The sequence below is a fragment of the Thermobia domestica genome, chromosome 13, assembly GCF_964235325.1.
Source record: "Thermobia domestica chromosome 13, izTheDome1.hap1.1, whole genome shotgun sequence".
NCBI classification, from domain to species: Eukaryota; Metazoa; Arthropoda; class Insecta; order Zygentoma; family Lepismatidae; genus Thermobia; species Thermobia domestica.
In genome coordinates, this window is record NC_137466.1 from 216,196,824 (window position 1) to 216,222,152 (window position 25,329).

The window sequence follows — 25,329 nt, forward strand, 5'->3', positions numbered from 1 at the left end:
CATATTGTTCGTATTCCATATTAAGCTGTTGGGTCACGTTGGATGTAGTCTCGATTCTAAACCTATCTACCTAATCTCTTTCGTGATCACAAAGTAGTGACAGAGAAGACGGATTTTTTGCGTAAACGAAATATTTGAAGAGCAACTAAGAAGAGAATAGAACAGAAAAGATGTAGTCACTTTATTATTGGAGTCATAACCCGATTAAATAAATATCTCAGGTGTGTGGGATCCCTGGTTTGATATTAGACCAAATAAGATTATTGTGGATTTTGTGGATTTCTGTGAATTTTCTCAAAATACTCCCACATTTTCATTCCATTAATTATTACATCATGATTCACTTAGTTCAATTATTCGCCTCCTTTCGCCAAACGGACGTAATCATAGGACGTTAAACTCTTAAGATTTCATTTCATTTCATTTTCGATTATAAATAATTAACAGAAATGAACGAAACATAAGTACAACATGCAAGAGGGCATGGTCTAATTACTAAGATTAATTACATTACACTGTGGACCTACAGCCCTGCATACAAGCAAAGGAAACGAATAATGCTACGTTGTGCTTCAAACGCAACTTGTCTTCACTTGTAGCAGATAATAACTATTGAAGAACGTAATAAAATACAAACTACATATCCTACAACGCTACACTATATTACAAGTAAAAAAAAAAAAATAATAATTTTAAAAAAGTTTTGTAACATGTTCATGTATGGTGTTAACCAAACATACAAGTTCGCTTGTTGATATTCACTTGAGTTATCTTTTCGGGATTGAAATCAACAGCCTTCGACTCACGCGGGGAACCACATCATCTTACTAAAAGAGCAGGTAAAACTAAAACTATCAAGATGTATTGTGCTTCATGATGATTTAGTAAGAGGAGAACATAATGCTAGTTTCCTTATTTGTTTTTTATAGTTACTGGAGTTAATCTTCACTTAATAACGCCAGCAGTATCTGTCGTGTGTATATTTTACACTACAGTGGTGAGTATTTTTTTAAATAAACTATTTTGATCTTAGTCATACGAGAACCCGAAAGACGTAACTCCAAAAATCGGATTTTCGTTTTTCTTTATATATCTATATAATTTTGAAGGGCTCACTTGGTAACAAATCGACGTCACTCTATCTCTTCTCCTTGCCATTAAAAGGCAAAAGGACGTCACTCTATCTCTTATTTACGAATTTATATTAGAGCCAGAAGAGCGTAACAGTCAATACGTTCTTGTGTCTCGAAAGAAATCATTCAATTTTCAGGACCAAAGAGTCGTATTGGCTCATACGTTTCTCTGACTCGAAAACTCAGATGAATTTTCCAAAATACGTTTTAGTGACTAACATTGTTTTAAGCTGGGGTAAGTATTTTTTTTTACTAAAAAGCACACTGTTGTTTCGTTATTTTAAAAAGAAGTAAATAAAGTATTAAATAATAATTACATAAGCAATATGTAAGCAATAAGCATACTTTTTACTCCGTAGCAAAATGTGCAAATTACATTTTTTGTCAAGTAGTAGTCCGCAACAATGCAAATTATTTTTAGACAGCCTTTGGTTGCCGACTTTTAATTTTTCGGTAGTTTTTAGCTCTTTAGGAAGAATGACAAAAAACAAGAAGTGAATGAAATGTGGCTGCTTACTAGGATGTTGTCCCGCACAGTTCGTTTATGAATTGTAAAATGGACTTCGAGAACAACAAGAGTTCTTGAGTTAATCAAATTGAACAACACCGAGAAAACGGGAGAAGAAAACTTTGAGTCAGTACAGAAAACAAATAAATCTTTTGAGTTTGTGTTTGAGTAATAGTTATGTGCCTATTGCTGATCCGGGTTCGTTTCCATCAACAACAGAATTGAATAACGACAAGAAAACAGGTGAAGAAAACACTGAATCTAATGGTATAGTAAACGAAGATATTTTGAGTTCATGTTCAAGTGATGGTTATGTACCTAGTACTGGCCCGGAATCTTTACCATCAACATCAGGTGATGACAGCCCTAGACCCAAGAGGAAAAGAACGGCAACTAATCCAAAGGAGACAATACTGGTTGGAACAGGTAAGAGAGATTACGAAACTAGGTTAACCACAATTTCATTTGCTTGATACTGCTGTCAAGCCACGCATCAATGAAATTCCGATATTGTTTAAATATAGGCTTACCGATACTACAGTGTTACGCAAAATAGTCGACACGTGTAAAATTAACACCCATTCTGAATTTGGGTGTCCGCAAAAGCCTTGAACCCACCTCGAAATGAATTTCTGCATATGTGTCTGACTACTGTCATTTAAAAAGTGTTACAAAAATGACTTCCTTATAGAAATTCTTGAAGATTGTTTCGTATGAAAGTAATGGAAAAATATTCAGGCTGTAGATAGAGTACGTGGCTGTACTAAGTGTCTCTACGCATGAAAGGAAATAGGAAAGCTCATGCAAAAAAAAAAAAAAAAAAAAAAAAAAGAGAGAACAGGGGTTCTAGTTTGAAGCACTCTATTACCAAAACAACGACTCGGGGAACTGATGCGGCAATCGATCTGAAAGAAGTCAGCAATGATTCCAGTGATTCCAGTCATTCTTTACCTCTGAATACAAACAATTTTCTTGGTGCTTTTATTCGTAGAATCACGCCTCTCGCACACTTTGTTCACACCATGAATAAGGAATGGAATAGATTAGAAATTGTAATCAGTTGAATACTTAATTGGTTTCTATTAAGCGTACGGTATATGGAAACTATTTATAATCCTATCTTCTGAGTCTTATAATCCATTTGCCTATTTTCTTGAAACTTTTAATTATTTACCTCCTAAATTGGAAGTTAGTGATACTTAAGTATATTTGAAGTACCGAAGGGTGATCCCATTGGAATAAGTTGGATCAAGACTGTATAAAGTAAATTCATAGTTGTCAGGGTGATTGAATTTTCACAAAGTTTTAAGACACAAAATAAGACCTCTGTAAGTGAAATGCATTTCCTTTAGAAGAAACGTTTTCCAAAATTGTGCCTTTGAAATGTTTTCCAAAACCCTCAGAAATGCAAGAAACCTATATGCTAAACTCATCCTATATCCAATATCAGTTTGGTCTTATAACATTCCGTCGCAAAGATACAAACTTTCTCTTATTCCGGAAGCTGCAGTTCTTCCAACCTCATTTAAATTAACAATTCTTCTCCAGCCAGGTAAGTAATTAGGCTAGCTGTCGTTCGGGGTAAGTACTCGCCTTAGCAGCCACCGTGACCAATCGAAATGCAGAAATGTTTTTCAAAATTATCAGGTATTATATGGTAGTAAGATAATATGTTTATCTGATAACTAATAAGTTATTTTATCTATTCTTAGTTATCGTTAATGTTGAGCAATAAACATCCTGAATTGAGCTCTGGAAAGATTTGTGTCACTTTTAAAATATTGGTCAGAATTCTAAGAATTTATTGACAAATACTTCAGTTTTGTATGGTGATCTGAAATATCATCTACCTACTAAATAAAGAACTAAGTCGCATTTTAACTGCTTTCTATTATAATAATTACTGAAGCTTGTGTTTATTGTGTGGAGTGTTCAGAGCACAAGACAATCAAGCCATAGAGTTGTGAGAAAATAGACATACAATTTACATTTTAAGCTTACATGGAAATTTTAAGTTTGTACCAGGGTTGAAAAAAAAGTTTTTTTTTTTTTTAAATAACAAAACATGTGTTTGAAACATGAAATCGATGTTCAAATTTTTTTAAACATGCTTTAAAATACACTAAGAAAACATGTTTTAAACATATATTTCAAAATCGTGTAATAACTTATTTGGTAAGACATTTTGCTCTTTACTTGCAACCAGTAATGATATTCTACTTTTTTAACCAGTTCTGTATATATACATACTTATCACTTATATATATATATATATATATATATATATATATATATATATATATATATATATATATATAGAGAGAGAGAGAGAGAGAGAGAGAGGGAGAGAGAGATAGTAGATGGATAGGTAGATAAATAGATATAACTCTCTTAGGAAACAAACCGTACAAGGTAGACAAAAGCAATCTTCTTTTAAATGTATACAACAAGTGACAAGAAGAGACCTACACAGCATCTTAATAGAAGGTAGTGTGACGAAATTAGGTACTACTGCCTGCGAATATCTTGTAAACAAACTACCCAAAATAGATAGTTCTCAAGAAGCATTGGAAGGACGTTAATGCAGCAATGGGTCGACAAGTGTTGATATGTATGCGTTTCAAATATGAATAACCCTCATCGCTACTCGTGTAATCAAAGTTCTCATTCTTAATATCTAAGCTAAGCATTTGAGATTAAGAAATAAACCGCTTATACTTTGTTCTATGGAAGCATATGTTTAACCCTTTAGCTGTAAGAATTTCTAAAAACAAAGATAGTTAAACTAAAATTTGCTATTCCAGGGTATAACTGGGTAAAATTTACTCTTATGTCTGGGTAGGCCTATAACAAATGGTTTTGCGAACTCAAAATACTTTAACAACCGGTTCTAGCGAAGCGGTGTGAATCGGCTTAAAAGCCCCAATGCTTGCAACTAACCTTTTCGTTTGTTTTACACTGGTTAAGACTACACTATGTTGGGTGCAGAATATTTCAGTATAGATTAGTAACGCTCAACTTATTTCATATCACGACCCCCCCTTTATTACACCCTATTGCCAGTTACTTTCTTAATTGTGATGAACTTTTTAGGTACATTTTAAAATCTACCTATGGAGATTTCACACAATCTATCAATGTACATGATGAAACAAAAGTCCTCACTACCCTTGTGTGTTGAGAACGGGTTGATGAAACTTGGAAGTGGTCTGACATATCAGACGCTGCTATCAAGCAACAGGGCGGCCATAGTTGTTTGGTATTCAAAATTTCAAACGTAAAGGGAGTCATGTTACATGTTGTAAGCAGAAGCGGAGTTTGGGGGTGACAAAGTGGGCAGTTGACCCAGGCATCGCGCGTACAGGGACCCCGGGTTCTGAGCAGAGTTCCTCCAAGTACTACATACAAAAGCACATCGCGATTTTTTGCAGTAATCAGGCCCCGTGTGGTCACTATTTGTAATAGGCTCCGCGTGCACCTAACGCAGCCTCTGGTTGTAAGGCTACAAGATCAACAGAAATATACTTGTACGATTATTTTTGTCCTAAAACAAGTCATTTCGGACTTAATGCTTCTGCAAGTTTTCTAATTATGCCCTTAGGGGCTAAGGTCGCGTTTGATGGAGGCGGGTGAGATTTTAGTTGCAAAATTTGATTACCATTTCAGAACACTAATGCTAATGAAATTATTTTAAAATAGTAAATTCTCAAAAAATAATGTTTGAAGCACACTTCATGTTGTGCTAACTTTAGAATATTTTCTGTAAGCCTAATTAGTTTTTTTTAAAGTCAATTAATTTATTGAAGAATTTTGGGCGTTCAGACCACAATGGATCCAAGTCCATTTTCAAAACGTAATATCTTCGCAGCCAAGAGTTCGAAATAAATGTAACTAAAACCATGTGAACGTGCGTACGATAGTTTAATATAACAACCGCTAGATAGGGGCGTTAGTGGGGCAGGAGAGCAGCCGTCCCCAGCCGCAACCTGAATTTCAGATTTTCGGGACAGTAAGGCAGTTTTAGAAACCTTTTGATAAACAACGTCCAACAGAACAAGTTTAACGTCCTTACACCGAATAAATACGAAGGAAATATAGATGATCAAAAGGGGAAAATTGCTTAGGCCCAATTTCCAGAATTTAAACACGCCTGAAACCCGAAAGTAGAGCCACCTTTGGAAACCTTCGTCCAAAAAAATACACAAGAGAGCAATAATAGGCCTATAACTTCTTACGACCAATAGAAATGGATTATAACTGATCAAAGTCCGTCTTTATTCGAGTAAGAACTTCATTTTTTTTCTGTAGACTTTGCTGAGCAAAGGGTTTCTAAATCTGCATTACTGCTTCCAAAATCTGAAATTCAGGCTAGGAAGCGGATGACCTCTAAACGGACGCCCATCTCTAGCCCTTAAGGGATCCGGAGTTTTTGGGGTATTTTTAAGACTTTCAGTCAAGCAGCTACTGCCTCTGTCACTATTTATCCCAAGATCATGGTTCATACCTCGTGCTCTTCAAAATAAAGCTGGCTTTCAAATGGTACCACTTGCATGCCCATATCATATACCAGGAGAGGGAAAATTGATGTCAAATGGAAAATTTCGGGGAATTTTTTTTCACAATTTGGGCCCCTCTGGATCGGCCCTGTGTGAACGTAGAGATCTCAAAAAATCTGATAAATAGTACTTGGTAGACAGATTGTGTGTGCCAAATTTCAAGTTTCTATCGAATACTAAGGACGGGAGAAATTTTATCAAGAATCCCCACAATGCCCCATATTACCGCAAAAGACCATGATCTCAAGTAAAAAATTTCCTGAGACATCCCTAATAGGGTCATGTTTCGCCTATTATTCTCTTTAGAATAGAACTGCCTTTCAGACAGTATGACTCACGTGTCTCTATAATGTATCTAAGGCGGGAAAATCCCGAAGAAAGATTTTTGGTCTAAATATCCCTTTTTTCAACTTTTGCCTCTCTGGACCCTCCCTGTTTTAACGCAGAAATCTGGAAAAAATCTGGTTAATACTACTCGGTGGAGTGAATGTTTGTAAAAAATTTCAATCTTCTACGTCCAAAAATAAGCCCGCCAAAAATAATGAACTTAGGCTTAATAAGAGAAAATAAATATTTTAAAATTATGACGTCATCACCTCCTATGTCTCGACGCAGGAAGGTGTGAAACCATACGTAAGGTTTTCTACAATGCCTCTGGATTTGAAAAAAAAAATCGGACGAAAAAGCTCAAATAGGAGAGTTATAACGCAATGTACCATGAAACACCCGTATGGTACAAATTGTACCATACGATTCCAAAGGACTAGCGGCAATTATATAAACTGTAGATTGCACCTTGTCACGTAGTTTTTATTTTCTTCTTTAGAGTACGCATGTATGCAGACTGAGAACCAACATGTACTGTATCAACGAATGTCTGCGATATTTTAATTTCAGAACCACAACTTAGCAAAGAACCTTTTGTTTGTCTTCTGAATACAACACAAAAACTTGTTTTCATGATAATTCTTTTGTTTATTTTTTAATATCCGTTCTTTAGGTAGTTCAATCTTCAGCTACGACACTTTGTCGCAAGTTAACTGATAAACATTTAAACAATGCAATAAACATTAAAAGCAAGAGGAAAAAAAGACAAAACAAATTGTAGATCACCACATTGACCTGCTGAAGCCACAAGAAATCCAAACATTCACATGGGAAGAAAATAGTCTTCTGAATGGAAAACACTTTTCGACAATTTTCTCTCTCTGGCAGAAATTTTTACAAAAATAAAATAAAATAAAAATAAACACATGTTTAAAATAAGTCTTAAAAAATACACGTGATTAAAACAAAATTTTTAAAACATATATAAAATTTGTTTTAAATAAAATCAAATGTTTAAAATAAGTTTTAATTATTTCTTTTAAACATCTTGTTTAAACAAAACAACCCTGGTTTGTACGGTATGGTTAATTATATGGAAAATTTTACAGTTTTTTTGTCTATGCGTTGGCCTGTTTTAAATCGATTTTTGACACTTCCAAATTTTAACCTATTTTCCACTGAAAAGAACCTGTAATTCAACAAGGAAACAATTGTGTAGAAATTCAACGAGCGATTCAACGAGCGATTCAACGAGCGTAGAAATTCAAACCTCGATAAGTAATAATTTCATAGCCTTGTTTTATTAAAGATGTAAACTTTTTGGTCAGTGGAGAGAAAGGCGTAAATCATAGGTCAGAGTTGATGACGATGGTGGGTGGTGGATGAGTATGAATCATGGTGGGTGGTGGGTCAGAGTGGCTCATGACGGTCAAAGTGGGTGAAGTGGGTTTGAGTCACGATGAGTGGTGGGTCAGTGGGTCGTGAGTCAAGTTTTCCTTGATTCACGCCATCTCTGCGAGCACACGCATCGCTATGGTAGTGATTTTGATGGTGATAGTGATTAAATGTTATTTTGGTATTTAGTGGTGCTAGTTTAACATTTAGATGTCAATGTTTAGTGTTTGTAGTTAGAGCTCGTCATAAGAAAACTGAAGGCTATTATAATTTGCTAAACGTATGTCCATAAGAACAATTCCTTTAAAACAATCTGGTCAAAGTCGAAGGAACGTATCTAATTTCAATAGTGTGTAGCACGAAACTGAATTACTGTTCACCCCTCTAAACCTTCCGCTATTAGTCTTCGCAACACGTGGTAGAGATTTATGATCCATTCTCGCTAGAAACCAATGTTGCCTCAATTCCCTTTCTTCTTTTCTTTTTCCTAGTTGATTTTTTTAAAAAATTTTGTTGTTGTTAACTGAAAATAGGAAGAAAAGTTTTCTCCTTATTTTGCTGGACTTGAACTACACAAGTGGATCAGAGGTACGGCAACACTGAAAGCAGTGACAGTTTACATGGTCGCGAGGACTAACCGAGTGTTGTGTTGTGAAAAGAAGCAGTGGTTTGGGAAAGAGTCCTTTAAGGTTAGTTTAAAGGGACAAGTTTTGCCTATAGATGGCACTACAGTCTTCGTCTCTCCCATGTATTTTTTACCTTTCAGGAAAATTCACAATTTCTCATACAAATTTCAACCTACAGTCTTCAAATTTTTAGAAAAGGAACTTCATAATCTATCGAAGGCAATAATCCGTGCCGATTTTTTATTTAGAAATTTCTTCATTGTTGAAATGGCTTGATTGTTGAAAAAGATATCCAAACTTTTAACAATGAAACTGTTTCAACAAAGAAGAAATTTCTAAATAAAAATCTACCCGGATTGTTCCCTTTAATAGGTTATGAAGTTCCTTCTCTAAGAAAAATGAAGTCTCTAGGTTGAAATTTGTAAGAGAAATTTTAAATTTTCGTGAATGGTAAAAAATACATGGGAGAGATACGAAGACTGTAGTGACATTTATCGGGAAAACTTGTCAGCCTTAACACTAACCTTAAGGCTGTCCCGATGTATAGACTTCTAGTCTTTATTAAGAGCTGTGGAGTGGTGTTTTTTAGGTATTGAAATCGTATACTATAAACCAAGACATTAAATCAAACTGGCGTCAGGTGTGTTCTCAAGGGATCAAAGTTAAACATTGCTTGTGTCCAAGTTCATAAGTCATCGACATTGACAGCTGCAGCACTATGAGGAACTAGCTATTGAACAACCTTATTGCACACATGTTTCATGGGTGACATCTCTTCCACCGTGCAGATCAGAGTGGTATCGATCCTCTGTAGAAAAAGAGTTGCATTATGTAATTAGGATTAAGAATGAGTCTTCTGGGTTTTCGGAAGTTATGTCCATCTTAGCCTGTTATGTATGGAAGATGACACTCGGCGTTCACACTACCCGGGAAATCGGGGAAGACTGAAGAAAACGATCTGCGATTACAATGTTAGGTAATTTCCCGACATTTCCCTTGCGCGAACGAGGAAAACCAAGGAAAATGTCACTCAGAATCACTGGCATGAAATATTTTTACACTTCTTTGAAATATTGTCTCCACCGGGAATCGAACCCGGGACTACCCAATCATCGCTTCGTACATTTCTATCCTATTCATTGCTTCCAAACACTCATCACTGTCATGGCTTGATATTTCATTTCGTTAATTACATACTTTTTTGTATTCTCTATATTACTTCTTACCTGTGTGTAAAGAAAGGTTAGCAGATATTCCTTCAGAGAAAACAAAACCATGGGTGACAATTCAGAAAGGTAGGATGTAGTAGTAATGGCCCCAGGTGGTCTGACTTTGGACTTTGACCCCGAGCTTTGTGACGTCATAGGTCAAAGGCTAATGCCATTGGTCCAGGTTCAATGACCTAGGGGTACCTAGGGCCACCCTTCTAGATTTTAGCAGGGGTATCTTGGCCCAACTCCTAAATTTTGGAAGGGGTACATTAGACCATCCCCCTTAAATTTTGGAATTTGCCAAATCTAAAAATTTGGTATGTAGCCTAGGACCAGGGTATGTACCTGTATCATTATTGGGGGTTCACCTCGTTCCCTTTTATGGGTAAAAAATTGCCAGAAATTAAAATTTCGGAGGATTTGGACCTTATTTATCCCGTTTGATGTGGTCGTATTACCTTATGTGGTTATATGCGAGTGTACAGAGTTTCCATTCCCTTTCATATGACATGCGTACATTAATGCACCCCTTTAAAATTTTGGAAAGGATACCTTGGCCAACCCCTTAAATTTTGGAAATTTTCAAATTTAAACATTTGGTATAATAGTATAGGTCCCCAGTATGTATCGCTATAAATTTGGGTGGTCCATCTCGTTCCCTTTTAGGGGTACAAAATTGCCAAAATATAAACGTAAGCAATACGTAGTACCACGTGTTCCATTTTTGACCTAATTTATCCCCTTTTATGAGATCTTATTCCTTATATGGTTATATGGGCATATATAGAGGTTCATTCTCTTACATAAGGAATAGGTAGATTGATGCACCCTTTTTAAAATTTGGGAGGGGTAACTTGGCCCACCCCTTAAATTTTGAAAATTGTCCAATTTAAACATTAGGTATAATAGTATAGGACATCAATATGTACCACTATAAATTTAGTTGGTCAACCTCGTACCCTTTCATGTGTAAAAATTACCAATAAATCAAATTTCGGATTTTATTGACCCCCCTTTGATCAGATTTTATTACCTTATATTTTGGATACTGCCCAATTTAAACATTTAATATTGTACTACAGGACCCTAATATGTATCATCATAAATTTGGGTGGTCCATTTGTTCCCTTTCATGGATAAAAAATTATCAAAAATTTAAATTTCGGAGGTTATTGAGTCAATTTATTCTCTTTAATGAGGGCTTTATTTTATATGAACATATGAATGTATTCATTGGTCTAGTTTCTATTATAAGGCATGAATACATTGATGCTTTCATCTTAAAATTTGGTAGAGGTACATTGACCCACCCCTAAAAGTTTAGAAATTGCCCAATTTGGAATACTAGTACAGGGCCCTAACAAATATCATTATAAATTTCGTTCCCTTTCATGGGTAAAACAATGTCAAAAATGTAAATTTTGGAAGTAATTGAACCCCTTTGATAAGGATTTAACACGTTACATGGATGAGTACAGGGATTAATTTAATTTATACTTTGATGGCCACTTTTTAAAATCTGTTGGGTACATAGAACTATTTCTTAAATTTGGGAATTACCAAATAACAAAATTCGGTAAACGTTCTCTAGAACCCTTTGTAAATGTTGGTGTCTATTTTGCTCCCTCTTATGGGCAAATATTCAAATTTCGAAGGTTGTTGACCTATTTTATCTTCTTTGATACGGCTTTATTATTGAATGAGTACAGGATTTATTGCTGTTTTTTCGTAAGATGCAGGTATATTTGTACACCAATCTTAAATTTTGGGAGGGGTATATTTCTTACTGCCAAATCAATAATTGGTAATTGTTCTTAGAATTGGATGGTATTCTTCTTTGCGTAAATCATTGTCAAATATTAGTATGATCACGTGGTCACTTTTGACCTATAATGGTATTATGGGTCCAGGACATTGGTACATTGATACGTTCCTCTTAAACTTTGGGAGGATCACTTTGCTTAAATCTGAGAATTGTCAAGATGAAATACGTCATTGGTCTTGAATATTCCAGCCTATGGGCCAAAATATAAACGTAAGCAATACGTTGTACGTCGTGATTGACGTTGATGAAGTATGTATATATGGTAGTGTACAGGGATTCATTTCCTTTTAAAAATTTGTTGTGGTACTTCTTAAGTTTGAGAGTTATCAAATAACATTTCTAGACAATAGTTTGTTCTGCTCATTTCTTTCTAATGTAAATAATTGAAGGGGGTTATTGATCTCATTGACAGCTAACTACAATATATAATTATATGGTTAATTCTAAGACTCAGGTATATCGAGGGAGGTACGTAGGATCATTCTTTAAATTCGGAAATTGTGATAAACAAAATTTTAGAATGAGGCGTGAACTTTGAATGTTCAATACCTGATTAATATGAAACAATACTTTGAACTTTAATCACAGCTCATAGTCTAAGATCATTGGTGTTGGTTAAGTTTTTACCTTGAGCTTTAGAAATCAGGTAAGGAACCCTATTGAATCTTAGAGTTGTAGTTATGACTCACAGTCTAAAGGGAATTTGATATCTGATATGCTACAACACATTGAAATTTAGTCACACCTCACTGCCTAAGGTGCTGTAATCTGATTGGTTAATGATTGACAAAGTTATTGTTGCTGCAATTTGATTAGTTGATCACTATCTTTCATGCAATCTGATTGGTTGATTTTTACCTTGAGCTTTAGAAATCTGATAGGTAACCTCATTGATTCTTATGACTCATACTCTAAAGGCAATACATGATACCTGATATGATACAACACTGAAATTTAGTCACAAGGTGATGTAATCTGATCACTGGCAAAGTTACTGCTGATGCAATTTGATTGGTTGATCACAATCTTTCATGCAATCTGATTGTTTGACGACTTTCAAATCTTTGTGATTGGTTGATCACTATCTTTCGTGCAATCTAATTGGTTGATGATTTTTCAATCTTTGCTGCATTCAGTTCAAATTTTGTTTAATCTTTATCGATTACTCCTTGAAAACATTGGTTTGAACATTTTCGTTCAACATTTTGCACGCGCTGATAAATATGATTAAAACCGCTTATTTATGAGCGGTTTGAACATTTTAACATAATCGAATAGCTAAAAACATAATCGAATCGGATAGAGCTTGACGGTTAACCGTGAAACGTGAAATTATTTTAGTTGAAATTTTTGTTTTGAAGAATCCCATGTAGTGTACCCATGTTTTATGAAAGGGAATGGACCCCTGTACACTCCCATATAACCATATAAATTAATAAGACCACATCAAACGGGATAAATTAGGTCAAATCCACCGAAATTTGAATTTTTGGCACTTTTTTACCCATAAAAGGTGAACCCCCAATACTGATAGAGGTATATACCCTGGTCCTAGGCTACCATACCAAATATTTAGATTTGGCAATTTCAAAAATTTAAGGGGAATGGTCTAATGTACCCCTACCAAAATTTAGGGGTGGGCCAAGGTACCCCTGCCAAAATCTAGAAGGGTGATCCTAGGTCCCCCTAGGTCATTGACCCTGCGCCAAGGGCATTGGCCTTTGACCTATGACGTCACAAAGCTCGGGGCCATTATACTGATGTAAGGGGTAGTATCATTATTATCAGTATTCATCAGCATCATTAATATTAGTAATTAATCTGCAATACTTGTGACAGGAGACCAGTAGTGCGTTTGCGATTTCTTTTCATAGAATGACATGTTCCTTGGAGTACTATCTTTCTGTACGATCCTCTGAACTTGAACAGAAACAGCTGCGTATATTTTCATTTTCTTTACAGTAGAATTTATTTTCCAGGATAGTGTATTACTTAACGTTGTAGATTTTATTAATAACGTGACCGTTTCCAAGATGTATAACTTTTGACTTGATAAACTTTACCTTTACCATTAGCTGACGTACGAAGTAGCTTTCATTAATCTATCATTATTTAACAACTCCTATCTATGCATTCATAATACTTTACATATTGGGTAGAGCACACAAATATATATTGTAATGATTTTGGTAGAGTCAATAATGGAATGAGAATTATCCTCTTCACCAATTTATTATAAAATGTGTTAATACAAAACGCCTTTGATTACAAAGAGTAAAATAGTGTTTTCTTTTATTAATGTCCAAGTAAGAGGAGAATAATTGTTTTGCACGGCGCCCCCTCTCTCAAGGCAGTCTCCAAAGCACCTGCCGGTTCCGGTGAGTTTGGAAGGATAGTCCCCTCAGCTCAAGGCAGCTTCGCGAGGCTTGGTTGTAGACAGAACCCCTAGTCCAGTGCGACCTCAGGGCGGTGTAGGTGATTCGATCAGTTGAACGACTGATGCTGGTCCCTCGGTGGTCCTTCTTTTATTTCTCCTCTTCGGGTCCTTCCGTGAGGTCCGTCTTCTTTTCGTGTTCCTCGGTGTCTTTCGTGTCGGCTTCTTGTCTGCTATTGTTTATAATCAATAGCAAGTGTTGAGTTGACACGTGCGTCTGTTGTGATGTGGGGATCCTTGCAATATCCTTGCAGGGCCGGACTTAGAAAGGTGCACCGGTGCACGAGCACCCGCTACCACTTCGTTGTAAATATATACTATCTAAAATGACAAACTAGCAGGGAAGTAGCCACAGTTTCCCAAAATTTCTACAGTAATGTTTCCGTTTGGGGCTTAAAAGAAGCAGAATTTCACAAAAACAATAGTTTAACACAGTATTCCTCATTCACACCATAGATGGTTGAAATCATTAAGAAAATAAAATATAATTCAAATGCACTGGTAGTTATTGGTGCACCCCCGTCAGGGATTCCTGGATCTAGCCCTGTCTCCTTGCTATGATCATTTCTTTTATGGAGATCAAAATTGGAACTGGAAAGCTTAGCAGATTTCTACTAGATGAAGTATCAATAAGGAAGTTAGAGCTAAGATGGAGTCTATTATTGAATCGCGAATCACTAAATCTATATATAAAAAAACACCTTTGGTTGTGTACTACCTTTTGCGTATGTTAGTTAATATTAAAATCAATGTTGTATTAAAATTCTTGCACGTCCAGTTTAATAGAAGGGTAAAAGTGAATATGACATCGTGGTGAGCATAGAGGTGGACGTATCTTCTTGAAACGTTCAATCCATCTCTAAACCAATATTTCTATACATATTTTGTTGTTATTTATCTATGCCAAGCAATATTGAAACGGTAGAATACTGTGATTTTCGTTTACATTTGATGTATTAGAGCAGATATTAGATATTACTCACATAAAAAACGTTTCTCGTTATCCATTATGTATGTGTGGGGTTTAATATAGGACAAGAGCTTTAAATTTCTTTAACGCACTTTCGATATTATAGTAGAAAACTGTTTTTTGCTATGAGTCACCGTCTCTGCTCTATTACAATTGACACAAAAATCGGAAATAGTGATGTCTACCACTTTCTGTTTTAATAGAAGGATAGCGACGTAGATGTTTAATCTTCTTGAGACACTGAATACATATAAACAACCAGTTCTTTGTTATATCTTATCGTTTTTACCTGTCAACAAACAAATGGTTGTATGGACGGAGTGACGAATTGACATAGCCATACTATAAGACTTCTGATATTTACGCATGGAATGATTTGGAAGTGAAAAAGTGACGTTAGTGTATGCGTGATAACATATTTCGTTGTAATAACATTCTTCTGTTGTGATTGTTGACTTACAATTCATAATTAGTCTTTCGAGTGTGTGATCCAAAGTATTAGTACGTTGACCAAGAAGTTATGCATCTTGCTTGCGGCTATAAAAGTTGATTTAAACAATACATTGTTAAACATTTATTATTATAAATTACATTTAAAAAGTGAATTCAAATTCACAAAAGAGTAGCTCGAGCACTGGCGTATTTACGATTTTGTTTCGAGGCTGCTTTGCTAACTTTATTCCTGAAAATGTGAACATTCTGCAAGATATTTCATTTACTTTAAAACAGTTACTAAAATTTCGGGTGGGGAGCTTAAGCCAGGAAGCCCCCTTAAATACGCCACTGAGCTCGAGTAAAAAGATTATAGGGCCTAGTTGATTTCTCCCTGTTATAATCGAAAGATACATACATAAGTTCATTTCCCAAATAGTTTTTTTTTAAAAGTTAGTTCGAAAAATGACAATGTTCTTACAATGAAACTAAACAATATAAGAAGTTCTCGTAATCTATTAGCAAGTCCTCAAATATATATTTTATATCATATCATATATATATTAGGAAGAATTCTCTACAGAAACCATCCTTAAAAGATGCAGATCTAAATCGCTGCAACAAGACAATTTTGGAGCAAGGCCCAAACTAAAAGTTTTCAGTAGACTGTACATTTTCATGAAATCTACAGTATTATTGTTGGAAAGCTGATACGTAGAAATAAGTTCTTTCTTTAATGACTTAAAATCTTGATTACATACATCTATTTGAATGTTCAGTTTTACATATTTATTCTCCAGGGAGGTTTGAAAGCTGTCGTGTGGAGTGATGCCCTTCAGACAGTTGTTATGTTTGGAGGTATAATTGTTGTAGCAGTATTGGGAACCATTGCAGTTGGAGGGCCACAGGTTGTTTTCCAAAGAAGCCAAGAAAGTGGACGGATCGAATTTTTTAAGTAGGTAGATGAGATTTTCTTCATCAGTGGTTTTAGCACTTGTAAATAATAAAAATGAAAAATTATATTATCATAATGTTTGTATAATGTTTGTCATGATAATAGTTGTAATTATATATTTTTTAAAAATTTATAGCTTTAATCCTGACCCAACAATTCGCCATACATTTTGGACAGTGTGTGTGGGAAATTATTTCAATTGGTTGGCCTCTTGTGCTGTCAATCAAGCCATGGTTCAGAGGTGTCTCGCAATGCCTACTTTTACAAAGGCCAAAATGTAAGTTTTAAATATGATTTTATATTAACACCAAAACCTATAACACTATCATTTTAACTTGTAACTTAGAATTCAATATTTATGTAATTGATACGAGAGAACACAAGGAGAAAGCTTCAGATGAACATTACGTTGTCGGGCAAGTTTGCCCTGTTTTAGTCTTAAAAATATTAGTCAAAAATATGTTATACTTGATTGCTGACCACTGCTTACCCCCAGACAACACATACGTGTACGACACATGTGTACTATCCATGCATAAGCCGTACATGTGCACATGTGCATTTGCGAGGATGATGAACACATTCATAACCCGTGCATAAGCTGTACACGTGAATTTGCGTGGATGAAGCGCACATACATAACCGCTGTATGTGCACATGAGCATTTGCGTGGGTTATGCACACGTACATAACCAGTGACTAAGTCGCACATGTGCACATGTGCATTTGCATGGATAAAGCACACATTTATATAACCCGTGCCTAAGCTATTATGTGCACATGTGCATATGCGTGGATAAAGCACACGTACGTAACCCGTGCTTAAGCCGTTATGTGCACATGTGCATTTGCATTAATGAAGCACACATTTATATAACCCGTGTTTAAGCCGTTATGTACACATGTGCATTTGCATGGATGCAGTGCAGGTACGTAACCCGTGCTTAAGCCGTTAAGTACACATGTGCGTTTTCATGGATGCAGCGCTCGTACGTAACCTGTGCTTAAGCCGTTATGTGGGCATGTGCATTTGCATGGATGAAGCACACATTTATATAACCCGTGCTTAAGCCATTATGTACACATGTGCATTTGCATGGATGCAGCGCTAGTACATAACCCGTGCTTAACCCGTTATATGCACATGTGCATTTGCATGGATGAAGCACACATTTATATAACCCGTGCTTAAGCTGTTATGTACACATGTGCACTTGCGTGGATGCAGTGCACGTACATAACTCATGTTTGAGCCGTGCATGTTCACATGTGCATTTGCGTGGATGAAACACATTTAAATTACCGATGCTTAAGCCGTTGTGTGCACGTGTGTATGAGACGTGCATGATGATACTGTTCAAGTGTATACTTTTACTTTCATTCTTTTACTCTCATTGTCGTGAACAATATAAAGTAATCTCCATTTTTGGTAGGTGTCGTTTTTCCTCCAGGCAGTGTTATAGAGAGTTTTCGACGAATGACAGCTGAATGATTCTAAAAACTCTATAACGTCCGCTGAGCTAGGATACAAGATCAACAGGTGGCAGCACTGTACTGATGTAACTACTGTCAGACAGTTCATAGGTTTACAAAATTATTTTCGTGACCGATTACAGCAGAATATGTTGCGTTAGTTGTTACTTGGCAAACATGTCAAAGATACTACCTAAAGCTTTGCTCGTTGCAAATAATAAACTCCAAAAGTAAAATGCTCACTGACAATTATGACTTATATGTAATATACTTTGAAGGTGATGTCTTTGGAATTATAGACGGTGTTACTGCGTAAGTCACCAATATATAAACTCTTTTCATTCGTTGCATCTCAAATATTCTTTTACATCTTCTCTGCACTATGAGGAAATCACCTGTGTCCTACATGTTAGTCACCTGAGTACTGCGTGTAAATAATCTCTTTGCTACATGTAAATCACCTGGGCACTGCGTGTAAATCAAATGTGTGTTACGTGTAAATCACCTCTGTCGTACATGTAAATCACCTATTTGCTACGTGTAAACACCTCTTTCCTACATGTAAATCATCTGGGTACTGCGTGTAAATCACCTGTGTGTTACGTGTAAATCATGTCTGTCCTACATGTAAATCACTGTGTGCTACGTGTAAATCACCTCTGTCGTACATGTAAATCATCTCGGAACTGCTTGCAAATCACCTATGTTGCTACGTATAAATCACCGGTGTCCTACATGTAAATCAGCTGTGCACTACATGTAAATCAAATTCGTGCTACCTGTAAATCACCTACGTGGTAGGTGTATATCACTTGTACAGGACATGTACGTGAGCATTGCAGATGTCCTGTGCATGTGAAGATGTTGAATAGGACTTGTGACGTATATGTGCATCACATGTACGGCGTGCATTTATACAGATGATGCACATGTTGCATCCGTGCAATTGTACATGTACTATACGGATATGTACGTGCATTGTGCTGTCTGGGTACCATTATCCCATTAGTAACGTGTTCTTGTCACTAATCCATTAGCATGTCAATGTGAAGACGGCAGAATCCTATCAATTTTCGGGATACTTATAGCTCTTGAATGAAATAGTAGCTTGAATCATTGGCCTGAGAACGAACGTTATTATGTTGATAGAGCACGTCGCGTCGCTGAGTTGGTCGTTGTATTTTGAATGTCTTCTTGATCCGGTACATTTACTAGGCATCGTTGCTATAAATGAGTGTTTCGTTGTTCAGCCAAACGCGATTCAAGCATTCAATGTTTCAATTCCACTAAACGCTATTGTTATATTGTGTGAGTGCTTGACTGCTTTAGGTAGAGAGGTAAAGATGACTCCCGAAATATTTTTTCTTCATACGAACGCAAGGGCTCATTTTCAGCCATCAGTGGCAATATGCTAACCTCTTTACTGGCAAGTAGTCTAATGTTTAGTAAGAGAACTACCTTCGATTCTGAAGTGATAGAACCGTGTGATATTTTGATCAGAGAATATAGTGTGACTATTTCATCAGGTACGACAAATTGTGTGAGGCTGATACGAGATCTATACGATACGTTGAGCATCTAACATGTAAGGTGAATTCTGAGACAGTCACGGCTATCCTCATGGATGAGCTTGTTCCTTTGAGTTAATGTGAAATACTATAAAAAGTATGTAGTTTGTTTTCTTAAATGACATTACAAATATAAACAAAAGTATGTAGTTTGTTTTCTCAAATGACATTACAAAAATAAACAAAACTATGTAGTTTGTTTTCTCAAATGACATTACAAAAATAAACAAAAGTATGTAGTTTGTTTTCTCAAATGACATTACAAAAATAAACAAAAGTACATAGTTTGTTTTCTCAAATGACATTACAAAAATAAACAAAAGTATGTAGTTTGTTTTCTCAAATGACATTACAAAAATAAACAAAACTATGTAGTTTGTTTTCTCAAATGACATTACAAAAATAAACAAAAGTATGTAGTTTGTTTTCTCAAATGACATTACAAAAATAAACAAAAGTATGTAGTTTGTTTTCTCAAATGACATTACAAAAATAACAAAAGTATGTAGTTTGTTTTCTCAGATGACATTACAAAAATAAACAAAAGTATGTAGTTTGTTTTCTCAAATGACATTACAAAAATAAACAAAAGTATGTAGTTTGTTTTCTCAAATGACATTACAAAAATAAACAAAAGTATGTAGTTTGTTTTCTCAAATGACATTATAAAAATAAACAAAAGTATGTAGTTTGTTTTCTCAAATGACATTATAAAAATAAACAAAAGTATGTAGTTTGTTTTCTCAAATGACATTACAAAAATAAACAAAAGTATGTAGTTTGTTTTCTCAAATGACATTACAAAAATAAACAAAAGTATGTAGTTTGTTTTCTCAAATGACATTACAAAAATAAACAAAAGTATGTAGTGTGTTTTCTGAAATGACATTACAAAAATAAACAAAAGTATGTATTTGTTTTCTCAATTTACATTACAAAAATAAACAAATTTAGCTGATAATGTATAAGTACGTATATAGAATTAACAGAGGACTTATGTTTCCGAGTTCAGTTATTAGAGCGTTTTAAAGATGGAAATGGAACTCTTATTTTTCGTTGTAAAACAATTTATCTATGTTAAATTTAAATTATATGCACATGATGTTAAAAGGTGCAGATAATTCACAAGATCTTAAATGTTGCTTATTAATGCTTAAAGTTTGAAGTTTCAAATTGCCACTTGAATTTCAGAGCAGTGCTGAATCTTGCCATTGGAATTCTTGCAATTGTGTCCATCAGTTGCTACACTGGGCTCCTCATATATGCGACTTATCATGACTGTGATCCCCTAATGAGAAAGGTACGTGCATACCATACAATAACACTTGTAAATTAAATCACTTCTTTCAATATAGCATTTTATTATGATTTCAATATAATATTAAGTGTGTTATCTAAGTCAGTTGCTTTCCGCATATTATCAAGTGGATATTCAAATTTAGGCGATTGATTTCAATTTTGTATAGTTTCTTAATATAGGGCTATATATATATTGCTTCCATTCACATAAATTCTTATTTTGTTTTAGATATTCCAAACTAGTGAGTATTTTACCAGGAAAGAAGTAATTGTCAAAGAAGTAAACAGCTTAAAGTTAATCCCATTTCCAAACTGATTCTAACGCTTCCTCACAGTCTTATTTCCTGTTGCTCTGTTACACGTCTGCTTTTATTGTGACACATGTCAGGACTCTAGAAATTAGTGTTAATTTGTTATGAAGCGACGTTAGCACAAGCTATACAGTCACTTAACTAAAACACTATAACAAAATATACCTAAAATAGGAAATGAAAGCTTAGGTATTACATAAATTTATAAATAAGTTCAGTTTTGTCTTCCTATGAAAATGAAATACAAAATTGAAAGTAGTAACAGAATCAAAATATTATATTTTATATCTTGAAATTCAATAATACAGGTATTCTATTTAATTTTCTGTTCTCCTTGATAACATTACACCGATTTGTTCTCATCAGGCCATAACAAAATCTGACCAGTTGTTGCCGTATTTTGTGATGGACATCGCCAGGTCTATTCCTGGGCTTCCAGGAATGTTCGTTGCCGGGGTCTTCAGTGCAGCACTAAGGTAAGACTTACGTATTTATGTTGGGTCGTTGGTGATTTTTTACAGGTTTCGGCTCGAGATTTCTATTTAGCTAAAGGTAAGAAATTTTAAGAATAATCCTCATTTTAGAATTCATAGAATAAAGGAAATGCATTTAAGCCAAGAAAATACAAGTATGTATACACAATTACAAACTATACACTTGGACGGAGCTATGTTTCCACAGTACTGAAGTAGAAAGCTTTATACATCTAGAGTAGGGAAACTCAAAATATTGACAATAAGCTAAATTAGTTACAACATAAATATATACCATAAATAAATATATAAACATAAATATATAAATACAGATTGACCGCGTGACTATGTTACAAAATGTAAGGGATGATTCCTGACCCGGAAACAAGAAAACGAGTTCAAATAAACTTTTGTCCAACGTACATAATTTCGGAGCTACAAGGTGCAGAAAGCATGGGAAAATGACATTCAAAGCTCTATAGCTCGACTATGGTGAATGATAGAGCTAACGCGGCATGGTCACGTCAAAGACACCGAAGCTGCTGAATTAAAAATGCTTAGGTCGAGATCGTGCAATTTGTGCATAAGGGATTCCCCAAAGGAGTGTAGGGATTCCCGGATAATCTGTCAAGAAAGATGGGTCGAAATTAATGCTTTACGGTTTGTTGAAACATAACCAATGTACGATTTAAGTAACTTGTACAAATTCAAAAACTATATATATTTTCAGAAATAAGACAGGGTGCCCAGTTTATCAATGTGTTGTTGAACAGAGTTGTGTAAAATTGCGCCATGTAGAACATACAATTGAGAGGAATTTTCTCTACTAATTCACACCAGGTCGCGAAAGCCATCAAAACTGTAGTTGTGCTAGGGAAGCTAAGTGAATGCACCACACACTGTTCGTTTGTGAAATTCTGGTGCGGTGATACAACACTGCAAATTGATCCCCGAAGGCACTTAAATACCACTGTATTTCAGAGGCTTCACGTAGTTCATAAGGTAAAACGCTGAATTCACGGATGTCAATTGAATTGATACCGGCGAAAAAGAATCGCCGTGTGAAAGTGTGTACTTGTCTGGACGGAAGAATCGGGAAGTGTTCCTGCGTTGAGTTTTCACTTGTAAAGAACAATGAATCTACTAGGATAATACAAAAATGATGAATGCAATAGTTGGATTGCGATCAAGCTTCAGAACGGTTTCCAGAGAAATCTCTCACTCAGAGATATCTTTGTTGCAGGAAATCTAGTGTAGTATTTATTCTTGAAACCATTACTGTGAACTGTTATAGCGCTGAACTTTAAGCATTCTGAGTTTAAAATAAAAGTTTCGTAGGCTAATTTTTCGTGGTGATAAAGTACATTTGCTGATCCCTTTTTCCACTTGTGGTATGTCTTGGACTTTATTTTCTTATTTATATTATAAGAAAACCAACATGGAGAACTTCTACTGGTACGTCTTTTGGGTGGAACATATACAGAAAATATGTTGCTAATCATTTGATAGAAGATTGTTAATGCAATATTTAATTACGTAATTGCGAAAGACAATCCCCATTTACTTGAGAGAGTTCTATGTACATCTTTTGGAGATCAGCTTTTCTAAAATTAAAAGCGGATACCTTAATTTGTTTCTTATCTTTCATCAGGTGCTTAAATGGGAAAGAAATAAGTGAAGCTGGGTAATGCTTGTCTTCATTAGTAACAAGAGAACACTCTTTTATTACAGAAACGTCATTAAGATTTGAGAGTATTAAGTCTAACATTTCGACCATTATTATTTTGAATGTCATTAAAGAACATTAAGTCGTCACTCGTATGAAGTTATTTAAGTCTTTACATTTATTTGTTGGATATAGAAAATAAAAATTAGAACATTTATATTGATTTATATTAAAGTCTCCTATGCTAGGAACAGTGCTTTGTCATACGATGCTTCTGTCTGTAACCCATGAAAGAATAATTCACTTGATCTTGTCAAACTTTCACATTAACTGTTCAAAGGACTCTACCTTTTAGTTAAGTATAAGCTTTAGATATCAGGTTCTATGCTCTACGTAAAGTCCATATGAAATCGCATGTTTAAATCAGAAATGTGTGGTAAATCTTAAAGTGACAAGTTGAATAAGGTTTCAATCCAACACTGAACTGGAAGGTAACTAACTTACAGTAAATTAATGATTTAGTGATTGTCATTTCAATTTTTTTCTTTCGATTTTTTCCTCAGCTCAATGTCTACTGGACTAAATTCCATGACAGGAGTGATCATGGAGGATTTTGTGAGACCTGCATTGAGGAGAAACATCTCAGAGGCCACAGCTAGTTTTATTATGAAAGTGATCGTAGTCATCATTGGAGGAATATGCGTAGCAGCGGTATTTGTTGTAGAAAAACTGGGATTTGTTTTACAGGTATAAACAAATCTAAAGTAAAATGGAGAAAGCCTCTTTCTCTTAATTTTAGATGACCATTATTTCCACATGCACAATTTAAATTTGTCCTATTAGCTCTACAGCCAGACTTCATTGTGATTCTTCTACATCCCCAATACTCTTAGAAGTTTAAACTTTACATGTTGCTATTATGCTTCTTGCAATTCTTATTATTGAGGAAAAATATATTAAATAGTATCAGATCAAACTGTGAGACTCTGCAGTAGGAATTATATAAAAACTCAGTCACAGGTAAAATAGTGATAAGCTTTTCATATAATAACAATTTGAAAGTGTCCTCCACACCATCATACAAAGAAGACAATTCTCACGAATAGTTAAGAAGTACGCGCTTTCAAAATCAATCTAAGCAGGCTGCAAGAAAGAAATTACAGCCGAAAACAATAAAACGAATCTAAGGATTAGTGACTGAATTTAACGAAGACATAGGTAGGAATGGTTCGAGTGATGCTATTGATGGTTATGATGAACTATTTGTTGTGGTCAGTTAGGATAACTAAGTGCAAGAGAAGGAGGCTGGTTTGAGTGTACATTAACTAAAATGGTCTCATGAGACATGTATAATTTAATCGTTTTTCTCGTTTTGCTGTAAAGGGCGAAAACAGGATTAAAATGAACAAGCTTTAGGCTTATCTAAAAAAAAAGCTCCTAATAACTACAGAACTTTTATATACTTGTTTTGGTTATTTGTTGCACGTTAGTTACCACACATTTTTCAACAATTTTTGCTTTACGCTCACACATGCCATTGGGAGACAACGCATGTTTCATGCTAACAAGTTTACTGATATTAATTTGTTACCTCCTTCCTATCACTTAAAATCTGACTTTTGTAGTATTTTAAATGTTACTTATCCTAAGGACTCTTTTGATTGTGTGTTTCATTAGTGTGATATCGCCAATATGAAACATGAATAATCAGGCTTTCATATTTCGATTGTATATTTCGTTTCTGTATCCCATAAAATCATACAATATTTCATATTACGAATGAAGTGTTCATAATATAGGAAATAGAGCATGTTACTATTTTCCCTTGTAATTGAAATCGTTGATGTGTGTGCAATTTTGATATTTATATGTTGTTTGCCAAAGGTATCTCAATTGTAATAACACAATAGTTACGTTTTTATATAAATGAAACCAAAGATAAACAATACTTCATATTAGGTGTCATTATCGTACAGTTTACGATTCTTTGTAAATTTAAAAACAAACGTGTTATTGAATGTTTCACATATAGCTGTACCCATTCTTTCAGTAGAAAAGTGAGAAAACTCAAAAATGTCTTTTATTGAATTATGATGTTGAAAATGATCGTAAATCCAAAGGTTTTGTGTAAAAACTATCACATGTGAAGGCGCACATCGCCTCTTCC

At 34.9% G+C, this 25,329-nt stretch overlaps 1 protein-coding gene across 1 annotated transcript in view; it reads left to right on the plus strand.

The window, feature by feature from the left end:
• The window catches only part of LOC145669021 (sodium-coupled monocarboxylate transporter 1-like), a 65,450-nt gene that overhangs the window by 29,773 nt on the left and 10,348 nt on the right, over window positions 1-25,329 (plus strand). Inside the window, exons 6-11 of the mRNA XM_081737360.1 lie at window positions 930-997; window positions 16,218-16,372; window positions 16,509-16,649; window positions 20,605-20,713; window positions 21,390-21,499; window positions 23,726-23,909. Coding sequence (XP_081593486.1) covers window positions 930-997; window positions 16,218-16,372; window positions 16,509-16,649; window positions 20,605-20,713; window positions 21,390-21,499; window positions 23,726-23,909 — 767 coding nt within the window. The remainder of the gene's footprint in view (window positions 1-929; window positions 998-16,217; window positions 16,373-16,508; window positions 16,650-20,604; window positions 20,714-21,389; window positions 21,500-23,725; window positions 23,910-25,329) is intronic.